This window comes from Pelmatolapia mariae, linkage group LG20 (assembly GCF_036321145.2).
Source record: "Pelmatolapia mariae isolate MD_Pm_ZW linkage group LG20, Pm_UMD_F_2, whole genome shotgun sequence".
Lineage (NCBI taxonomy): Eukaryota > Metazoa > Chordata > Actinopteri > Cichliformes > Cichlidae > Pelmatolapia > Pelmatolapia mariae.
Window position 1 is genome coordinate 25,590,365 of NC_086244.1, and position 21,331 is coordinate 25,611,695.

A 21,331-nucleotide genomic window follows, 5' to 3' on the forward strand; every position below is an offset into this window, starting at 1 on the left:
ATAATACATTTTATTTGTGTAGACCCATTAAGAAGCACTATATTCAAACAGTATATTTATACAGAAAGCCAGTTGTAAGAGTCCTCTGTCTCTCTCTCTCTCTCTCTCTCTCACACACAAACACACACACACACACACACACACACACACACACACACACACACACACACACACACACACACACACACACACACAAAGATTTAAAATATGACATATGAAAGATGTTAACCAGAGGATCAAAGAATATCAAAGACATCACATGTAATGAAATCACATAAAACCAAGCCTTTAAAACGTGTCTCAAAAAGTGATTTAGAGGAGGTTTACTAATTCTGCAAATTTTATTTCCTCAGGTAGGTCATTCCAAAGTTGAGAGGCCCTAAAAACAGAAGCACAATCACTTTTAGATTTTATTCTTGACTATGATTTAGCCAAAAGGGCCCCATGTGAGGATCTAAGGCTCGAAGCTGGCTCATACAGGGTCAACACTTCGTCCAAGTAGCTTGGGGCCAGATTGCAACATCATTAAAAAGTGATGATTAAAATCTTAAAATCAATTCTAAATCGTACAGGGAGCCAATGGAAAAAAGCCAGGAATCGAGTGATGTGATTGCTGTCTGCTAATACCAGTAAGAAGCTGTGCTGCTGAATTCTGAACCAGCTGCAGGCAAGAGAGTAACTTTTCATTCATGCCAGACAGGAGAGAGTTGCAGTAGAGAAAATAAATATGTGGATGGCTTTCTCCAGGTCTCGGTGTGAAAGTTTTATTTGTTTTCCACTAGACATAATTCTAATTTCTAGGAAGCAAGACTGAACAGCTTTATACATGTGTGATTCAAACCTAAGAACAAAATCAATTTGAACTACGTTTCTGCAACAGGCTCTACTTTAGTTCAATAAAGAGAAATGGAAGAACTCACTTGGAAGAACTGAACATTGTTTATTGAGAAATTATTATATTTGGTGATTAGACTCTGATGACCCATCATGGCAGAATGGAATCCCAGCGGTGATAGGATTTAGGACAGGACTCCCCGGAGTCTAGATGCTGGTGGTGGTGAAGACGAAGACTGAGGCTTGGATACATCTCTGACTGAGGTGTCTGTGAGTTGGAGATGGGCCGGAGGTGGGTTGCACGAATGAGAGTTTGAAAGGGAAAATGATGGAGATCACAGATGTAAATCACATAAAGCAGAGGTTGATTGGCTCAAAGAAGGCAGGAAAGAAGATGATTGGACTAGAGTAATGATGACAGCATTGAGACTGACAGCGTGGGAAAGTGGTAGTGATTTAAAGAATGAAAAGCAACCTAACACCCAGAAAACCAGCCAGATGAGTGATTACAGATCTTCCTTACTGAACTTATGCCCAAGCTTCATTAGAGAGAACTTGAAGAGAGCTTTCAGTGATTTTAAGACAGTTTTCTGAGATTGAATATAGCTGTTTTATGGCATTAGGTTGAAGGTGCAGCCCCATGCACATAGCAAAAGTTTATCCTCAGGACTTTCTGCCAAAAAGGAAACCCTTTTACCACAGTGTTTAAACGGTAATAACTTTATCATGGACCATGGACTCGAGTCCCAACCAGACTTTACCCTAATGATCTGCCAAATAGGAAAAAATAAGCATAAATTTAAAAAGGTTTGTGTTGAACATGGTTTAACCAGCAGTCTTCTGAGTGATAGTCCCGTGTTTAAGACATCCACCAAGCCCAGCATCCTCTTAATGTGGACTGCGTTAGGTGCTTTTTGTGTACTTGCAGTCAGTTATGTGGTTCAGGTGGTAGAATGAATGTGTATGGATTGGTCCTCTGCTCTTCCAGCCCGCATGCCAATCAAGGCAAGAGACTTAACCCCAAGTTGCCCTCAATAGATCCTTTAGAGTATGAATGTGTGTGAATGTTGCTCTTTACACCACCTGACTTCTTAAAGTGTTTCTACCAAAACGCCTAACTTGTTATTTTGCAAGAATGCTGAACATTCTGGTGAATTCATGGAAAACACTGAACTAACCTTTGCGCTTCAGCTGATACTTTTTTCACTTCAAGGGCATGCATGAACATACACAGCCAGTGTGTGGTGCTTGATTAGGTTCAGACTTGCATAAATGAGAAAGGTGGTGCCCAATTAGGTAGAGGGGGCTAGAGAGTCACTAATAACAGTTCTGCAGTGAGAATCACTTGAATATTTTTTGCATATATACAATATATACAAGTAAAGCAATGCATTTTCTCAATTTTTCTCTTCTCTTGTGTCCACTAACAATATTTGTGTGCTTTTCTTTCCTTTTGACAGAATGCGGGAACGGGGTCCTTGCATTTGTGGAGTAGGTGTGTGGAGTCTACTGCTATCTCTTTGTCTGGCCTCCCTCACACATGCACACAGAAGCCACACAGGTAGGTAGCTGTATATCTATATGTCCACTTGTGTACTGTATATTCACCTGTCGGTGGGTCATTGTCTGTTTACAACATCCACAATATTGGCTCTATTGTAGATTACCTCTGCAGCCAATTTCTTTTCACATATTGTAAAGTTATAGTGAATACACCGCGTGCTACCCGAGGGAACACTGAGGTCGGATTCACAATGGAATACGAGACCACCGAGGCAGATTGCCAGGAAGAACACACAAAACTTCTTTAATAAAAGAAAGGGGGTACAAGTAATCCAACAAGAAAGGTCTTCCCAGTTCAGAGGCGTTCGCGTGTTCGCAGTCCCATCAGGGTGGGTGACTCTCAAAAATGCCTGGGGGTTACAGCACAGACAGTGAGAAGTGAGCTTTTGTGGATTAGAAATCCCTGGTTGTGTGATATCCTTCCCGTGTGATTCAAGTGGCTGAGTCACTACCGTGATTGAGCCCAAAGGCCTCGTACTACTTTTCAGTTCATTTCTCATCTGAAGATTGGGTACTCGCCTCCCTGGTTCACAAAGATCACATGTGTGTGACACTGAAAATCCCATACCTCTAGGCAACAAAGATTTAAGGCGGAACACGTTATAGCTGCTACCTGTGCTTGAATAAGAGCTTTTTATGTTCCTGAGGTCATGCTGTTCAGTTACATACACATACAGCCAAGAATGTGAATTAATTCTGTGTGTCGTTGTGAAGCTTTTACAGTTAAGATTTTTATTAGGGGTATGTCAGAGGGGTGGACTTACAGGCTTTATTGGCTGTAGGCTTGCAGTGAATGTCATTATAATGTAAGCTGTTCTTAATCGCTTTTAATTCTCAAGCAACATTAATTGCAAGCCAGCATAAGTAAGTTTGATAGGCTGGTGCCTCTCAATCCAAGTCAGTTCAGTACAAATCTATTTTATTTATGTAGCACTAACTTACAACAACAGCCACCTCAAGGCATTTTATATCATAAGGTAAAGACCTGACAATATGACCCTACAAATATGTAAGCACTTGGTGACAGTGGGAAATAAAAACTCCCTTTTAGCAGGAAGAAACCTCTGGAATCTGCTGTGGTTGGATGACCGGATCAGGGGAGAAAGACAGGACAAAAGACACCCTGTGGAAGATAGCCAAAGTAAATAATAACTAATTATTAAATGGATAATGAGGGATCAGTGTAACTAAGGAAGGACTCTGGGCCACCTGATCTAGACCTATCTATATGATTTCTAAAAAAGGAAAGGTTTAAGCCTAATTCTAAAAGCGGAAAGGCTGTCTGTCTCCCGAGCTAAAGGATCTACTTTTAAATATTCCAGGAACCACAAGTATTACCCAGCAAAATCCATTTCAAGATTTGTGGGGCAGATTTGGATGTAACTAATAAAATGAAAAAACAAACAAACAAACAAAAAAACCTTACCTAACCAAACTCAATAATTGAAAATGACAAAATCACTTAAGGATAAAAGCAGGAAGTGATTTTAGTGTCGCATGTTCGGTTTGACTTCATATAATATGCTGTGATGGCTTGAAAATGTTACGCTGTGCCTTTGGCTTTCATGTTGTGATAAGTGTTGTGCACCAGCTGCCCTTCATCTGAACTGGCTGTCGTTGTCATTTTTGGTACTGCGTATCTAACGTGAGCGACGTGAAGGATATTTATATTGCAGCCAGTGTATTGTATGTCTTAACATCTGCCTCGTGCAGATGTTCCATTAAGGGACGACTGAAAGGGAGAATGATTGATGAGTCTGAATCTTTTCTTTAATCTGGCATCTTAGGTGGACGTGCGCCCCTCCTTTGGCCTTCCTCGTAGAAATTGAAAATTTCTCATAATGTTATCGCTTCTTGGAGACAAGAAAGGTTTTTTTTTTGTGAGATTGTGTGTGTGTGTAGTAAATGTGTGTCCTTGTTGAAATGTGAGTACCTATATCCATGGCTTTGCGTGTGTATTTTGTGGCTGTTTGTGTGTAAGATTGACTCTCCTGTTCTCTGGCTGCCAGGCATCATCTCCTCTCAAAGAGACATTTTTGACAAGGCAAGGGCAAACATTTTCATAAATGGAAGGATCGTGAAAAGACATTGAGAGGGGACGGAGACACCTTCTCACTGTGGTGCTTCACCAGGCTTTCAGTGAAGTGCTGAAGTCTGCACTAAGCTACGAGAACACTGAAAACAGCGAGTGAGGCAGATAAATAGAAAAGTCACAAGATGAGGAAAAGTTTAGAATTTGCACTTTTGTGTTTTTCTTTTGTCACATTTTGCTCTGAAACGGTGGCAGCAAAGGCGGTGTTTGTCTGCCCGTGTGCATTGTGACCGTTCTTCTGTTAATGGGTGATTGATTGTAAAGTAGGTTGTAATCAGTGAGTTACAGCATTATCCAGTTGCAGGGTGTCTGAGTGAGGAAAAACAGACGAGTAATCAGATAATTACTGAATACAATCCTTTAGGTCACTTCAAGGTTGTCGCTCTCACTAATTCAAAACACACCCGCTGTCTCTTTCTCTTTCGCGCATGCATTCACAGAGGTACACACTCACACACACACACACACTCACACACACAGGCATGTAAAGTAAATTTGATTACAATGTTGGGAGTCACTAAAGCTATTCGGTTTTGCTTTCATTATAAGAGTACCACAGTGAGCGGCTGTGGTCACTGCCATTACAGCTCCCTCTCCTCTCTTTAAACATTCAAGTCAAATCAATTTGTGGCTGCTGGTTTAATTTCTGAAGCAATGATTTACTTTTTTTTTTTGCACAATCTCTACAGTGAGAATTTGGGATAATCAAAAGCTAATGTAGATTCATGCTGACTATGTAAAGTGTTGTCAGCACAGACTATTTAAAATTGGGTGATGTAGTTACTATGACATCACCAATTGATTTGGGCCATTTTGAAGCTTTTACTTGAATATTGGCTATTGCCATTTTTTTTTCTTCTGTAAATACGGTAGTTCTGATTCAGAGTTCGAGCACACTGCACAGTCATACTAGGTAAGGGTCTGTCAGTCACCAGATGGCTGCCCCTCCCTGAACAGGTTTCTTTCTGTTAGAAGGGAGTTTTTCCTTCCCTGTGTCACCAATTGCTTGGTTGCATGGGGGTTTTCTCTTTATTACTGTGGGTCTTTACTTTTTAATATCGGGGGCCTTGTGGTGACTTTTGTTGTGATTTTGCACTATATAAATAAAACTGAATTGAATTGAACCAAGACAAAAATAATTTGCCAAGAGTGCTGTAGAGTTCTATCTGTGCAGAAGCAACACAAATATTTTATTTAACTGCCTGAAAAAACACCAAAAGCTGCAGTTAATTAATGCATGAAAACCAGGAAAAATGATACATTGGAGGCTAACGTGAATCATCCAGCATCTACTCAGACATCCATAAAACTGTACAGCAAATGAGTGTATCCGTCAAATGCATAGGCACATTGAAATTACATTACATTTAAAGATATGTGTTGAGTAAACACGAGTAATGAAGGCTTCAGGAAAATGATGAACATACTGGACAAATGGTATGTTAACCTCTTGGGCAGGTATGTTTCTAAAGTGCACCGTGAGTGAAACCTGGTTGTTGAGTACTTTATTCATATCCATCATGCAGGTACAGTGAAAGGAGTAAAAAAACAGTGATTTATTTCTTTGTTAAATTTCAGTACAGTTTTTTTTAGTTTATATTTGTTATTTTTCTTTCTGAAAATTGTCTGAATTTAGGTAATGATTGACCAATTTTAAAGGGGTTATATGTTCAAAACAGCGGTCCGTTTACCTGAGAGACAAAGCAAGGAGCTCAGTTTGTGTGCCTCGATCAGGGGTTCTTTTGTTGCAAGAGGTGAATCCGATTCAAGTTAACAGTGAGTGGATTCCACCTTACCTAACACCAGCCAGCCATGATGGCAATACATCAAATGTCTCCCGGCTAGGTTTTACTTCAGCCAGCATTAACACGTTTGTGTGAATATGTGTGCATGCGCATTCTTGAATTCATTTCACAAGGCATGTAGAGACAAGACAGGAACAGCAACCTCAGGAGAAAAGCTGATGGAACTGAGAAGTGGTTGAAGAAGTCTCAGGATATAAGTGTATGTCTGCAGTAGAGTGTGTTGTGTGTGTGTGTCTTTATAGTTTCTGTTCTTTTTTGTGTCTCTCAAGACAGAGTAGAAAAATAGAAAATGATGCATCTTCTTTGCCATTAGTGCCTCTCCATCTGTTAAACCACCAATCCTTCTGTTTATTCTGCCTTATTCGCACATTTTATTATACTGAAATGTGTAACACCTAGACCACAGAGCGCTTACACTTAGTAGACTATAGATCTCCTACAATGAAGAGATCTTATTTGCAGTCTAGGCCTTGGTTAAATGTCTCAGTGGTTCTGCCAATAGTCTTGAAGAAACAGCTTGGCTTGGACTTTGAAGTAAAGCGGAACAGCGATTATGCTGATCACTTCACCACACACTGTCGAGTCATTGATTCTCAGTCTATAGGCTGCAATCTCTATACATCGTCACTCATTAGAGACTACTAAGAACTTAAGTTACTCTGAAAGGCATTGTGACTGCCAAGACAGGGGAATACAGATGTAAGGAGAAAGACATAGAAGGCGAAGTCACATGTGCTAAACTACTCTCACACATGCTCAGAGGGACATGTGCATTCAGTCAGGCATGCCGACAGACCCGCAATAAATCCACATGGAAGGACACACACAAGTAAAAAACCCACGTGCACACACATCTACATGCATACATGGTCAAGGAGGCTCTCTAATGTGATGTGCGGAGACAGGCTGTCTGCCCTCCTTAGTGGCTGCTCCACAGTAAAGCTGCACTCCATGCTTGGTCTACAACACGGTTCCATATGGCTTGTGAAAAATTCAAGCTGAAAATTACAAATGTGAAATTTTTCATGCTGACAAACATCCCAGCACTTCCTTCCACTTTTAAATCACAGGTCACGAGTTAAAGAATTCATGCATGAGAGAGAAAGAGACCAAATTAATGAAATCAGTAATTACTGACAGTGAGACAGATGATCAGAAGAACATTATATTGTCATTCCGTGTCTTTGCATACTTATTATACTTTTAATGTGGCATGCTCTCCTCATACTGGGAAAGAATATTTCCTTCTTTTAAAATCTTCTTCTTCCTAAATGTTTTAAGTTAAGCACATGTTCATCTTGCCGTGCATGTGTGTAAAAGTGGCCCAGACTGTGCATTTTAGTGCAGCAGCACAGTTGTGCAGCGGTTAGCAATGTTACCTCCCAGCCAGAAGGTTCCTGGTTCAGCACCTCTGTGTGGAGTGTGCATGTTCTCCCTCTCCCTGCGTGGGTTTCCTCTGGGTACTCTGGTTTCTTCCCACAGTCCAAAGACCTGCATGTTAGGTTAATAGGTGATTGTAAATTGGCCACGGATATGAGGTAGATAAAGTGCTTGGAAATGTGCAGAATAAAAAGCGCTGCATGACTGTGTGGTTAAAAAGTGCTTTGAGCAGTCAGTAGGACCAGACAGCGCTAAATAAACGTGAGCACGGCGCTTTGCACATTGTTTCATCTCAGATGAAAATAATAATAAACTCAGCACATTCTAAATCTCTTTGTAATCCAATAAATAAATGCAAATGTAGCAGACGCTTTCCGTCCCTTTCCCTCTGTAAATAAAATTTTATTGAAATTGAGACGTGCTGACCCAGGGCAATTAAAAATTATCATTGAACAATAAACACACGAGAAAGAATTCAAACCAGAATCTTCCTTCACTAACTGTGACAAAACTCTACAGCATGAGCGCAACAACAAATCCAAGACTTTCGTCTACAGTTATAAGGTAAAATGATAGTGGGGGTGGAATACGTATATGTATGAGGCACCATAGAGGGATCACACTGTAAGGAACTTGGCTGGATCCTACTTTCCATCTTTAAAGCCCTCTTACTCCATCATCCACACCTGCTTCACCTGTTGAATGCATATCATTTTTGTTGGGAAATGAAACAAAAGATTGCACATCCTTGAAACTGAGGTTGTGCATGTGTGTGTTCCCATATAATTACATTGCAACATCTGACTGATGACAGACGTGGAGTCATTCGTGGTGGCGAGTGGCAGACAGGGAGAAAATCACTTTTAATTACCCATTTTAAATATCACTGTCTCACAAATAGCTGCTGACATTAACATCACTCAGTGCGGTAATCATAAAATAATTATTTTATGAGCAGGAAGCTGCATAGCAATGAATACTGTTTGTTAAAGCAGTATTTATGATTTCACACAATTATTAAATTTCAGTTACATCATATTTTGTCACTCTGGTTTCCACTGAACACTGACTGTCCTGCTGCTTTACAGCAAGAGAGACACATGTTATTTATGATCTGCCCATTTGTTCGGCATTATGGGTTTTACGTAGCCTCTGGCTATCTTTTCTTTTTCTCCCTCGCTCTATATCAGCGGTTACAGTTGACAAATTTCAAGTAACTGAATTAGCATATACTCTCCTTCACCAATCACTGTGTCCTTGGTAATGCACGTATTGTTTTAAGCACACTGCCATTAACGTGCCAGGAGTGTATCTGATAATTGGGTACAGGCGTTCTAGACTTTTGGAGTTTGTCACAGGATCATCTTCTGTACTTATTCATGCTCAAACAAGATTCCACCGATATTCTGGAGAAATGTGTTTCTAATGTCTGTCAGGCAGGCTGCCTGTTTGCTGAAATATTGAACAAGAAGATCACAAAGCAATCAAAATGTTTTTTCTACTGGAGGACAGTGTGTTTATAGCTGTTTTTTTTTCTTTATTTTTATTTACCAAGTGTAGCAAATGAATATCTATAAAAGTAGAAAGGTGATGCCAGACAGCAAGATGAACTCTGCTTAGAGGCAGTATGATTCATGGCCTCTGCCTAAAGAACCAGAGTAGCATATAAACAAAAATGGATTGTGAGGATGTGATTGTGTTACTAAGGACTAGCACTATGCTCTTTATAGTGTATGTATATATGAAAATATTCTGTCTGGTAACTGAAACCCTTTCAGAGGCTTGTTAAAGGACATAAATAGAGAAAACTAAATGTTTTTAGGCATGTAGACATGGTTAAGAAGAGTCGCTGGAGTTCAAACAAAGCATCAGAATGGGGACAAAAAGTGGTTTAAGGGACTCTGGATGTGGCACAGGGTCTGGTGCCAGACATGCTAGATTTTGGAAAAATGCTGATTTATATAAAACCATCTCAATCCATCTGGCATATGGGGAATAGTAAAAAAGAAGAAGAAGAAGAAGGAGCCCAAAACAAACAAACAAAAAAAGTGAGAGGAAATCTAATAACTACTTGCCACAGCCAGTTATGCAGAAGCACATATTTAAATTCCCAAATGGAAAGTATCAAAAGTTCAGTCTCGTGGTGATGGAAGTGTTTGTTTATTTGTTCTGGCACACATTGATCCCCTTAGCCTCTTGAGCAACATTTAAATACTCTCCTTGAATGCAGTTTATAACTTTATAACCACAGCGCACATCATCTCAGAAGTGTTTTTCTGACAATAAATTCACTATTAAAAAAAGTATCAGTACAGCTGGAGCACCTTTTAGATGTGTGAAGAATCACCTCATAAAAACTGCTTTTACAAATCTGCAAAAGGTGTGTGTTGTTTTAATGTAGACCAGATTCTCTGAACAACGTTAGTAGCACCTTCTTGAATTTATGTCAGAACAAATTACAGCAGTTCTGAAGGTAAAATCGAGGCCAACCAAGTTTCTTACTAATAACTGGTGCTACCTCAAATTCAAGGACACTGTTCTTCAGCTTGATCAGTACAAAATGTAAACGATAGAGTGGTGCTAAAGAATTATTCACAAATCATACAGGTCAGCTTCAGTGTCTCAAAAATCACTGATAATTGTTCAGATAACTGATGAAATGATTAAGTCAGGAACTGACTCACGCTGCCAGTTCCTGCTGCGTTTCTATGAATGCACTGTTATCAGATTAAATGCTCCTGCAAACACACATTAAAACATACTATGCTCTATCATTACCCACGTATGACCTCCTACTTTATGGTGCCTTGCAACGCTGGCAAAACGAGATCTTTTTTTAAAATTTCCAAAAAACTGCAAAAAAGCTCAGATGATCCTGAGAAAAACACTTGTGTACCTGAAGAAAAAATTAATTAAGTTTGGGTTAAAGTCACACCGTTCAGCTGCAGCTAAAGAGCTGCTAATGCTGTTGTTGTTGTTGGTGTCTGTCAGTTCCATTTTTGGATTTTAACACTTGCATACTAAAAGCTAAATTCGGCTGCTCACTTGTTCGCAAAGAGTTGCCAAAGCAGGTACTTCCACATGTTTGATTCAGCAAAGTTTCTATGCCAGTTGCCCTTTGTGGGATCTTTCTCTTGTTAGGTGAACGTGTAAAATGTTTCAACATTTGATAGGAGTAAAAATACCCTAAATGTCATTTGTTAGCTTGTTTTCCTAAAGTGAACCAAAATACACAAAAATTAAAGTATTAATTTTTCTACTACTAATTAATGTTGAATTAGTATTAATACTTGCAGGTGGCAAATATGAGGAATTTATGACAGTATTGAAGTGTTGTATTGGTTAGACATGGTTATATAATAAATCCCAACAGTTACAAATTTGACTTTCTTTAAAATCTGTTTAAATCATTATGACTTTATGAGAACTTTATCATTATGTTATGTTCTCAAGTCTTGAATGAAACAGGACAGTGTGTGATAGTGGATGCATTTCTCCAAAAACAAGTACTGTGGAGCCTAAAATAATAAACTCTCTCTGTTGTTCGAAACAGGACATTATAATTTCATAATTTAAAATTCAGTTACATCTAAATAGATCTGTAGATCTAGATGCTAAATTTGAAATAAAATTAAAATAGAATTGATTTTGCCCCTTCCCCTTTAACCCTTCCGAGGTAATGTTAGATGGACGCACTGGTGTGTCTCTTTGTGCTGTGCTGATTACGTGTTTGGACTAATTGGTGTAAATAGAAAGTTTCCTTTCCCTGCACAGTGAGATTTCCTCATTGGGGTCCTCTCATTGCATTCATTAGAGGAAATCGTTACCTTTTAGCTCTCTAGCTAACCCTGCCTAGACCCACCTTGGTACAGTGTGCTTTCTTAAGTAAAAGCAAAAAGCCTCTATTGACTCTTTACCTTTGTTTTAACCACTGTCTGGAACTAGGATAGTTACCTGTTTTACTTATGTGAGGAAATCCAGTTTCCCTTTGCAAAAGACACCCGAGGACGTCTTGCATATGCGCACAGGACAATACAATATCAATATGAATTAGCAGTTTGTTAAGGAAATACTATAAAAAAGGCAAAGAGTAGCTTTGATTGAATTTTTTAGAAATGACTTAGCTTTCCATCATGTCCTTGTGTCCGCTGGTCTTTGGTTTTCAAGTCTCCTTCTCTCTCCCGTGTTGTTCCGCCGCTGCTGCTTTCCTCTCTTTTGCCCTCTGTTTCATATTCTCTCTTTCCTCCTCTTCCCAACTTTTTCTTTATTTCACAGCTATTAAACCAGGAAATTTCAATCAGGTAGCACAGCGTGAATTTTTGCCGGGGCAGGAGAGAAAGGGTGAACTTTTATTTAATGTAGCCGTTCTTTCTTTTCTCTTCTCCACCTCCATCTCGTCTCTCTTTTCTTCCGCAGCTGAACTCAACCTTGGCTCTTTATAGTTTATGATTCAATTTCCAATTTGTCCTCCAGAGGTATTTACCTGGTGGGTGGCGCAGCGCTTTTGTTCTTATGTGTTTGTACAATGCTCGCCTTTGGTATTCATGGGAACACCGTCTTACAGACACATGCATTTGAATTTCCAATTCTGCGTCTGCAGTTCTTTTGGCTCTGTTTTACATGAGTCACATTGAGACAGGAATCACCCTTTTAACTAAGATCCTGGCAGGAGAAGAGAGTCGGGCTGAAATATGTATAACCAATATATACAATTTCCTTTTATTAGAGTCAAGGATGACCAGAGGAGCTTCGATGAGGCTTGGGTGTCCTTGATTCCTGACACCTAGCAGACAAAACTTTTTTTAATGTTATATAATGGAAATCTACCAAGGAATTCAAGTACATTTCCAGGTGAAAGGTGTAAATAATAAAGATGGTGAAAGGTATCATATACAAATCTTTTAAACAACTAAGTAAACTATAAACTAGCACCACAAAACATTTTTTGTGACTTACTGCAGTGATGCTTCACAGTCTTCTGTTGGATACTGATACTAGATAGGAAAATGCTTTGAACAGTATATCTGCTAGTTGTAATGACAAAGTCACATGACCTGGCCCAGAAAATCTAAATCCGGATCCTGATTTTAAATGGTCTGATATCGCTTTCAAAGCCACGTTCATATCCACTTACAGACTGCTAACACAACTATGATTTCATACCGCTTCGTGAAAGTTTGAGGTAGCTTTGCTATGTGACCATGATTTCTTTGCATGTCCCACTTGGACAAAACTCCAAGGCAGACCCAGGACATGCTGCAGAGATTACTACTCTCAGCTGGTTTGGGAATGCCTTGGTGTCCCTCCAACAAAAAAAATTATGCAAACTCTTTGCCCCAAAGAAAAATATGTAAAGCATACTGAAAATAATGAAGGTAGGGCAACTTATTCATTATGAGCACCCTGTACAATCTAATTATTTACAGTATGTAACTATAAATAAAAAATAATAATTAAAAACACATCTTGTAATGCAGTTAAAATCAGCCCAACTTTTTATTTACACTGTTCTGCAGTGTCCAGCATGTCTAGCAAGGTGGTTGGTCCAGAACCAACCACCTTGCAGCCAGTGCTCCTTGCAACAGCCTCAGCTATGGAGGTGCAGAACATTGTCCATTCTGACTCAATGACCCCAGCCTGCCTTGGAACACTGTTGAACTGGGAGTTGAAGATCTCCTGAACCACGGCCTCTACCAGGCGTCCCCAGTCTACACTATATGTTTGAGTGTGCCAGGTGTGTCCGGCATCCTCCCCCCGCCACCTGATCCAACTCACCATCATGTGGTGATAGTTGATAGTTCAGCTCCTCTCTTCGCCCCAGTGTCCAGAACATACAGCCGCAGATACCCAAGCTGTTTATTGAGGTCAGCATCCCTCAACCTCCCAAATGTCCCCACAGGTGATATTCAGTGCCTTGATAGCCCTGACCGCCGCCCGACAAACAATAATGCCATAACAGCATATTTTTAAAAAGGGCTATGCAACCATGGTCACTAACTTTTCATTCTGAATGCCTTCTATCTAGATGTAAAATGAATTCATTATTTTATTTTAATTACAAAGTGTCGATATACCTTTCAGATGATCTGCAGAATAATGTGGGTGCAAAACAAATTTCATTGTTCAAAAATTTGCGGACTTCACTATATACTGTGCAGATAGTGTGGTACCTCTAAACTAGGTTTGTGAGATATGATCTTTCAAGAAATGCAGACCAAACTGTTGTTGTTTGCGTTTACTTACGCAGCATGTCTTGTAGAATTTACTGGAGTCAACAGCAAGTACTGCTGGAATTCCTTTGAGGACAACAGCATAGTGCAGTCATATCTCAAGTCTAATAACAGAAGACAGGAAAAGATCAGTAAAGAAACAATCTCCCAAAGCACAAGCGAGAAGTAAAACAGGTTGGTCTAAAGTATGATTAAACTTTAGCATGATTAATATAAATGACTCTGAAAATTACTAATATATACGAAAACTAAAAAAAACTTACCATTCAATTGACATCTTTCTGTCCAACAGCTCCTTTTCTAGACTTGCAAGAGTTTGATTTAATGTGGAGAGTGCTGTTCCAGAGCCTCAAACCAAGCGTACAACATAGAAAGTCGATGTGCATCGCATACAAATATAAACTGTCAGATAATGAAGTAAAATATGAAATGAGACAAAGCAGCAAGTTGTAACCTATTTAAGTACAGTATAGAGTAAGTGTACTTAGATACATTCCACCACTGAAAAGCAGCATTTCCAGCTTACTTAGTTGAAATAAACTGAGTTGATCAGGGAAATTTTGGTAACTTACTTAAACTGAGTGCTAATAACAAGTTGATAATTACCGAGTTCACTCTACTTAATATTTTTAATAAGGCACATTATTAGGTTTTACAGTGTGTCTGTGTTTGTGTGAGACTATTGACTAGTCTACTGATTATCTGCAGTTTATTTTCTATGAGATTTGGTTCTGTTGTTCTCAGATTGAATTTCCTTTGTGTTAAAACAAAGTTCATAACAGATCGCTACTTTTTCTGGCTTGCTGTTACCATTATCTTGTCTTAGTCTGTACTCATTCATTGTCTTATATGTTTATCCAGTCCAGCTTTGAGTTGGAGTTTTTGGAGCTTTTCTCTGGTCTAGTCTAGCACAAGAGCAACACATACTGCGCATAATGCTCATATTCACACTTATAGTCAAATTTAAAATTTCCCATTACACCTCATGTTTGGACTGTAACCAGAAAGCTGAGCCCTTCAAAAACAGGATGTATTTCATTGAGTCAGTGGGTGTTTATTATTTGCATAGTTATGAATTGCCATTGAAAAATGCACCTCTGAATGTTATTGTATAATTTGTAAACAGGCATGCTCAGAGCACATCAAAGCCTTTTGCTATACCTCCTTGGGGTCCATTTGCTCTCATATCGCTCCCTTTTCTTTTCCCCATGTACACAGTTTCTGTGTTTGATCTCAGGAGATTCAGCAAATGACCAGGTGTTTGGAAAGCAAACAAATGGCTGGATGTTACCTTTTGAACCATTTACATATTTGTGTCTGTCAGGAAATGCAGGACTTCATCCAAAGCTTTTGTTTTCTCAGCCATGTGTACCAAGAAAGATCTGAATGGATTAATGCTACTAAACAGCAAATCATAAACCTAATTCCTGTTTAGCTAGGGTACATATGCACACTCCCCAAGTGTTGCTTGTCTTCTGCTGGCTGGATGTAAAGTAGCATTGACTGGCCCTTTTTTTTCTGTTTTCCCATCGGAGCTTGTATGAAACACACTTCTCCTATATTGGAGCTTCGCATACGTTGACATGAAAAAGAATAAATGAGTTTAAACCTTCATTTAACAAGGCAGCCGCAGAAGCAGATTTTCAGTAGTATTTGTGTTAGAATTATGCAGAGAATGGACCACCGCTATTAGAATCAAGTCTCCAAATGAAGAAGAAATTAAAGGGTCATCCTGGACTAAGACTAGAACATGTTTTGAAATGAAGAATAAATTAAACAAATAGAAACAAGCTGAAGAGAGCCAAGTACAGAGCAAGTATATATTTTTTTCCAGTTGTGCTTGCTTCAATATAAGTGTGATTTTGTAAAAGGCGCATTGACAGGGTGTCTATTTTGGTTGGTATAATGCTGATGTTGATATATTGCGCAGTATGCATATGATTGTGCTTTTGTGTGTTTGCGCGGCTGTGGGGAACAGCTTCAGTATTCCTGACAGCAGCTCCAGAGTCATACATTGATGGATGGGGTGCTCTTTACTTTACTGATGTATGTGATCAGTGCTGATGCAAGGAAAGAGAACGAGACTGAAAGAGAGGGAGAGGGAGAGAGAGAGAGATGGCTGAGTTGTGCTGCCTCTGCAAATTTCATTCTTTCTCTTTCACGGTGCTTCCTTCTTTTCCAGTCTGTCTGCATTAATCCTCTCCTCTCTCGGAGAGTTTCCCACTCTGTTGATTCTGTCAGTATCTGCATATGCTTTATTCTCACCAACATCATCGCCTTAACTAATATGACACAGTGTCTCCAAGCACAGCATATGCTGAACAGGGCAACTTTCAGCAGATTACTAGATTATAGATTAAGTGCAGAAAGTTGAGTATGTGAGAAAGTGTGTGTCTCTGTGTGTCTGTGCGTGGGTGTGTTTTGCACATCTCTTTCCAGTACAGGTCTTTAAAGAGGACACAAACATCATGTTTGTCAGAGTGTCCAGGCTGGCCTCTCATGTAGCCTAAATGTGTTTAAGAGGCTTTTATTTTTAGTCTTTTGCTGTTGTGAGTTAAATAAAACAGCAGTAATGCAGCTTGACTAATCCTCTCATGCAACTAATCCTTGCAGAACACCACTGTAAATACTCTGTGGGCTGCATTAAAGCCCAAATCACTCAATCCCTCACTGAGTGTTTTATGCTTATTTTGGTTCAGATTAATAGAAATGCTTCAATTTTTCATCTGTGAGGGAGATATACCAGAATCAACACGGCCTCCTACTGGACTTTTGATATTTTTTGTGTGTCTGTCTGTCTTTGTACTGAAGCACATACAGTATTCAGTGTGAAAATCAATACGAGACTGCATGCTTGAGCTACACAGCGGTCGCAGAAATGGATCCGAGACGACCTATGTACAGTTAGCCCTTTACAAAGAGGTTATGATGCCATTTCTATGGAACATGCCCTGAGATGACTTGTGTGGTATTTATCTAAACTCAATTGAAAGTGAAACATCAGCTGGGTCAATTTAAAGGTAAACAAATGACTTAAAAAACATCTCACTGACAGCTGGAGAAAAGAGTTCTTTATATTTTAATAACTTAATTGTTTGTGTGGAATTTAAATAAAACACAAATTATAAAAAGCTACGATGAACACTTCATTACTACATGCAAATAAAAAAAAGAAAGAACAAACAACCTACTTCTGAGTGTTTCCAAGCCCCGGCCATGAGAACAGGAGAAACAATAAAAATACAGTTTCGTGTGTGCAAACATATAAATATGCACACAAGCTTTCCTTGAAGCTTCCTGAATTACAAAAAATACAAATGCTTTTAAGAAAACTGAAGAAACTGTGAAATGTGTATCAAGTTTTTACTTCTTCTTCTCTTTTTTTTTCTCAAAATGAAACTTTTCAACTGAGTTCTTTAATATGTCCCCTGGTGGGTCTGAAGTGAGTTATACCAGCTGCCTAAAGCAAATACAGAATATTTGCCATGCTGCAAACACTTTGCTGTTATTTCCTTAACCAATAAAAAAATAAATAAAAAATGTGGGGCTTTGAGAGCCAAAGAGATATGCAAAAAGAAAAGCAATTTAAGCAGTGTCCTGCTGTTTGAAGTTATTGTGCTGGTCAGACCTTTGTTCAGATGCGCACAGTGCAGAGCTATGCACGGATTGTAAAGTTTAAGGTGCAACGGGTTATTCACAGGCAGTTGTAGTGGGCACTGTCCTGAGGAGAGATCTAATCAGGAAAGATAAGTGGAAACACCTGCGTGGGTGTACGGTAGGCATTTGAGGCCTTTAAAAGCCCTGTTCTATCAAACAGGTGTTTTCAGCCTAATTACACCTCAGTAAAAGCTTGATGGAGCTGTGATGGAAATTACATGTTAGCAGACTCTTTGTAATAGTAATGACAAAGGTGTACGTTGTCCTTTACTACTAGAATGTGTTCATGGCATGCCGTTCACTTGTTATATAAGGAAAAGCACAAGTGAAACCTGTGCTTTTCCTTATATTCCATCAAGTGCCCCGGTAAGCCACAACACTGTGACAGTAAACCAGCGGGAACAGTACCAGATGCTGAAGCGAACTCACCTTAATGGAAGACAGTTGTTATAAATGTCATTCCTGCTATGCCATGGCAAAACATCTGCTGTGAGAGAGGTCTATTACCGCAAAACACCCACATAGAAGATGAGGGGAATGTCACTCAAGCTCTGTTTGTACGTACCTGCAAACTTCCAATATGTCCAATCAGGCAGGCTGAGTGAAAACAAGTGTTTGTGTGTGGACTGTGGATATGACTGAGCTTTAGTTCTGCAAAAACCAGTTTATTCAAATTTTGCAATGTTATTGTCGTTATTCCAAGACAGTGTGAGCCCTGTGCTAGCTTTGTAGCCACTTCAGACAAATAGCCTAAAATAGTCGGGCCTTTCAGCCAATCATTTTGCAACATTTAGGCTTGCTTTTGTGAAGAACTGTGTTTTATCCCAAACCAAAAATTTTCCTAAACAAACCAAGTGAAAAATAAAGTGAAAAAAAAGAAGCAACAAAACAAAACAAACTGCAACTTTGCTGATATATGGCAGTACTGAATTAGCTTCCCCTTATATTAAATATTTGTAGCACTTTACTACTGAGTGTTGAAGGTCAGTTTTAAGTAGAAAAGAAATAAAACAGAAGTCAAATTAAGATTATATCAATGTAGGTGGAAGGCAACATACATCTATTTCGATTGTAATGTGTTATTTTGAATCTCTGGCTCTCTTCCACAGCACATCTTTTTCCTGTCTTCATCCCCTCACCCCAAACAGGTGGCAGCAGATGGCTGCTCCTTCCTGAGCCTGGTTCTGCTGGAGGTTTCTTCCTGTTAAAAGGGAGTTTTTCCTTCCCGCTCTCGCCAAAGCGCTTGCTCACAAGGGGGTCACATGATTGTTGGGGTTTTCTCTGTTTCTTTGTTCATATTATTGTAGAGTCTTTACCTTACAATATAAAGCACCTTGAGGCAACTGTTGTTGTGATTTGGTGCTATAGAAATAAAATTGAATTAATTCATATAAAAACAATGATGTACATTAGTTAACATTCAGAAGAGCTGAAGTAGATAACGAGCACAAAATACCAGTATGTTTTTCATTTTCTAAGTGACATCCCCGACAATAAACGCAAAATATCTCTGTTACTGTAAGGAAATGGTGCCTTTAGATTAGCAGTTTCATGTTGTGGGATGTCAACAAAAGATGAGCGTGCGAGCTAGTGAATACAGATCTGTACAAATGGCATTAGGCATGCAGGCATGCAATAACTGCCTCTCTATTCTCACGGTTTCCTAGGTGCATAAGACAGACTTGAAATTTCAGTTGTATTTTATTAATTGCCCAACCTTGCTCATTCCACAAAGTCTAATCATCTCTTAACGCTTAAACTCTCCCGTTTTCATATAGCATTTACAGTCAGAGCAGGCTGCGCTTTTACTCCCCTTCCTTTCTTTTCTTTTTCCTTTTCTTTGCCTTTATGTCTCTCTCTCACTCTCTCTCTCTCTTCTCATCTTTCCACCTCTGGCTTTGCTGCCAGCCAGCCTCAGACACACCAGGGTTTCCCTTTCATTTGGTAGTGCGAGATGGGATGAGAGACTAGTGAGGGAAGGAGTGGAAAGATGATGAGCTGTCCTGATGAATGTAGTTAGGGAGAAAGTGCTGACGCAAAGGAATTAGAAGCTAGGAGAATTAGAAGAAACAACAAGTTTCATGCACCAGTCATAGAGACCATCAGATAACCTGTTTGAAGTAAAATATGAATTAAGCATGTCTATCATAGAAATAAATTGAGTGATTATGTTCCAGCATTATAGAGGATGATACATTACATTTTTAATGACTTTCCTGTGTGGATGCTTGGAACAGTGATTCCTATGTATCTGCAAGAGTGGGAAGTTTAGTGTGTCGTTATTGTTAAATATCTCGAAAGATGCTATTGACTCTTAAGGTGCAAATTCTATATGTAGTGCAACTGGTTTAAATGTGTGGCTTTAACTTTATTGCAGCACAAACTGTTGATAAGATATTTGTAATTTAGGTGAAAGAGTAAACCAGGACTCATTTTTTGTTCCCTATACCAGTGGTTCCCAAACTTTTTTTGTCAGGTCCCCCTTTGTTTTACAAGAAAAATCTTCGCATCAGCCTGATATTATTTATATCCCACTGTAACTTTACTGTATAAAGAGCTAACATCTCCAAAATGTCAAGAGTAGTTAGTTATTACAAGAAGTGTTTGTGAACTAAAAATCAAGAATGTGTGATACTGTTTGTCCGTGATTTGGAGAGCCCAGCGCGTGCTCCTGACGCAGGGAAAACCAATTCTGTCGCAGAGACCTACCTTGGCACTTGTGCAGGTGAAGCCAAAGGGAAGATATGCTTCACCATATTTTCTAGTCTTTGGCTTGAAAGGTTGGTTTGGAAACATATTTGGCGATGCTTCGTCTCCTGCTTTGCGTTTGTGTGGGAGCCCTGTCAAAAACCTGTCCATTATGCTAGCAGTGTCCAAGCGTTCTTTTTTTTTTTCTTTTCATACCGCACCCCCCCCTGCAATGGCTCTGCGCCCCCCTGGGAGGGGGTGGTGGTGGGGGGGGGGGGGCACACTTTCAGAACCTCTGCCCTATACTCGCATATAGAAGTATCACTGGCTTATAACTGGAAGTAAGTACTATGTGTGTGTGTGTGTGTGTTTAAGTGGAATAGCTAACATGTACATTTTTAGTTTGTAAGGTGCACATCCATGAGCAACCTCAAGGGTGTTTCAGATATTTTGATTGAGCCATCTTTCCGTTTTCGTATTTTGCAGTAACATTCCTACAAAAACTGCTCTGCAGAACTGCTTATTTTCAAGGATGAAGTGTTAAGGTTGATTTAAAAGAGTACCCAGTTGTGGACACAGAGAGCAGTTGCAAAAGTCAAGCTTTATTAACAAAAAAAAAACTGATACAGCAAATAATTCATCTCTACGAAGGCCAACAAAAGCATGAGTCTACAGAAATCCAACCATAGAGGACAAACTGAAGAAAGATGCAAAACAAACTTAATGAGGGACAAATAGGGTTTCAGAAGGGACAAAGCTGAAGAATACAGAGATGGAATTTAAGTTACTGAAACAGCAAAGTGATTAAAACAAGACTGAAGGAAAGCTGAACATGCTGTTCATGTTGTGGATTCATCTCTGCTGATGGAAGTAAACAATTTTCTTTCTGTAGGAAATTAAACTATTCAGTAAAGTCTAAAATGGTGTGGCGGCTTGGATATACTTAATCTGTCAATCTGCATAGGCCTCAGTGACTACCTGGTAACCAGCTGGCAACAACCATGTTACCAGGGGAAAATGAGCATTTCCCAGCTGGTTGAAGGTGGTTAAAAGAGGTTCCTGACAGTCAGTGTGAAACTGAT

General features: G+C 39.4%; 1 protein-coding gene across 1 annotated transcript in view; it reads left to right on the forward strand.

Moving 5' to 3' along the window:
- Positions 1-21,331, forward strand: part of LOC134618606 (chemokine-like protein TAFA-2) — a 97,110-nt gene that overhangs the window by 50,567 nt on the left and 25,212 nt on the right. Inside the window, exon 2 of the mRNA XM_063464076.1 lies at positions 2,295-2,395. Within this exon, the coding sequence (XP_063320146.1) occupies positions 2,296-2,395 (100 nt within the window). The 5' untranslated portion in view covers position 2,295. The remainder of the gene's footprint in view (positions 1-2,294; positions 2,396-21,331) is intronic.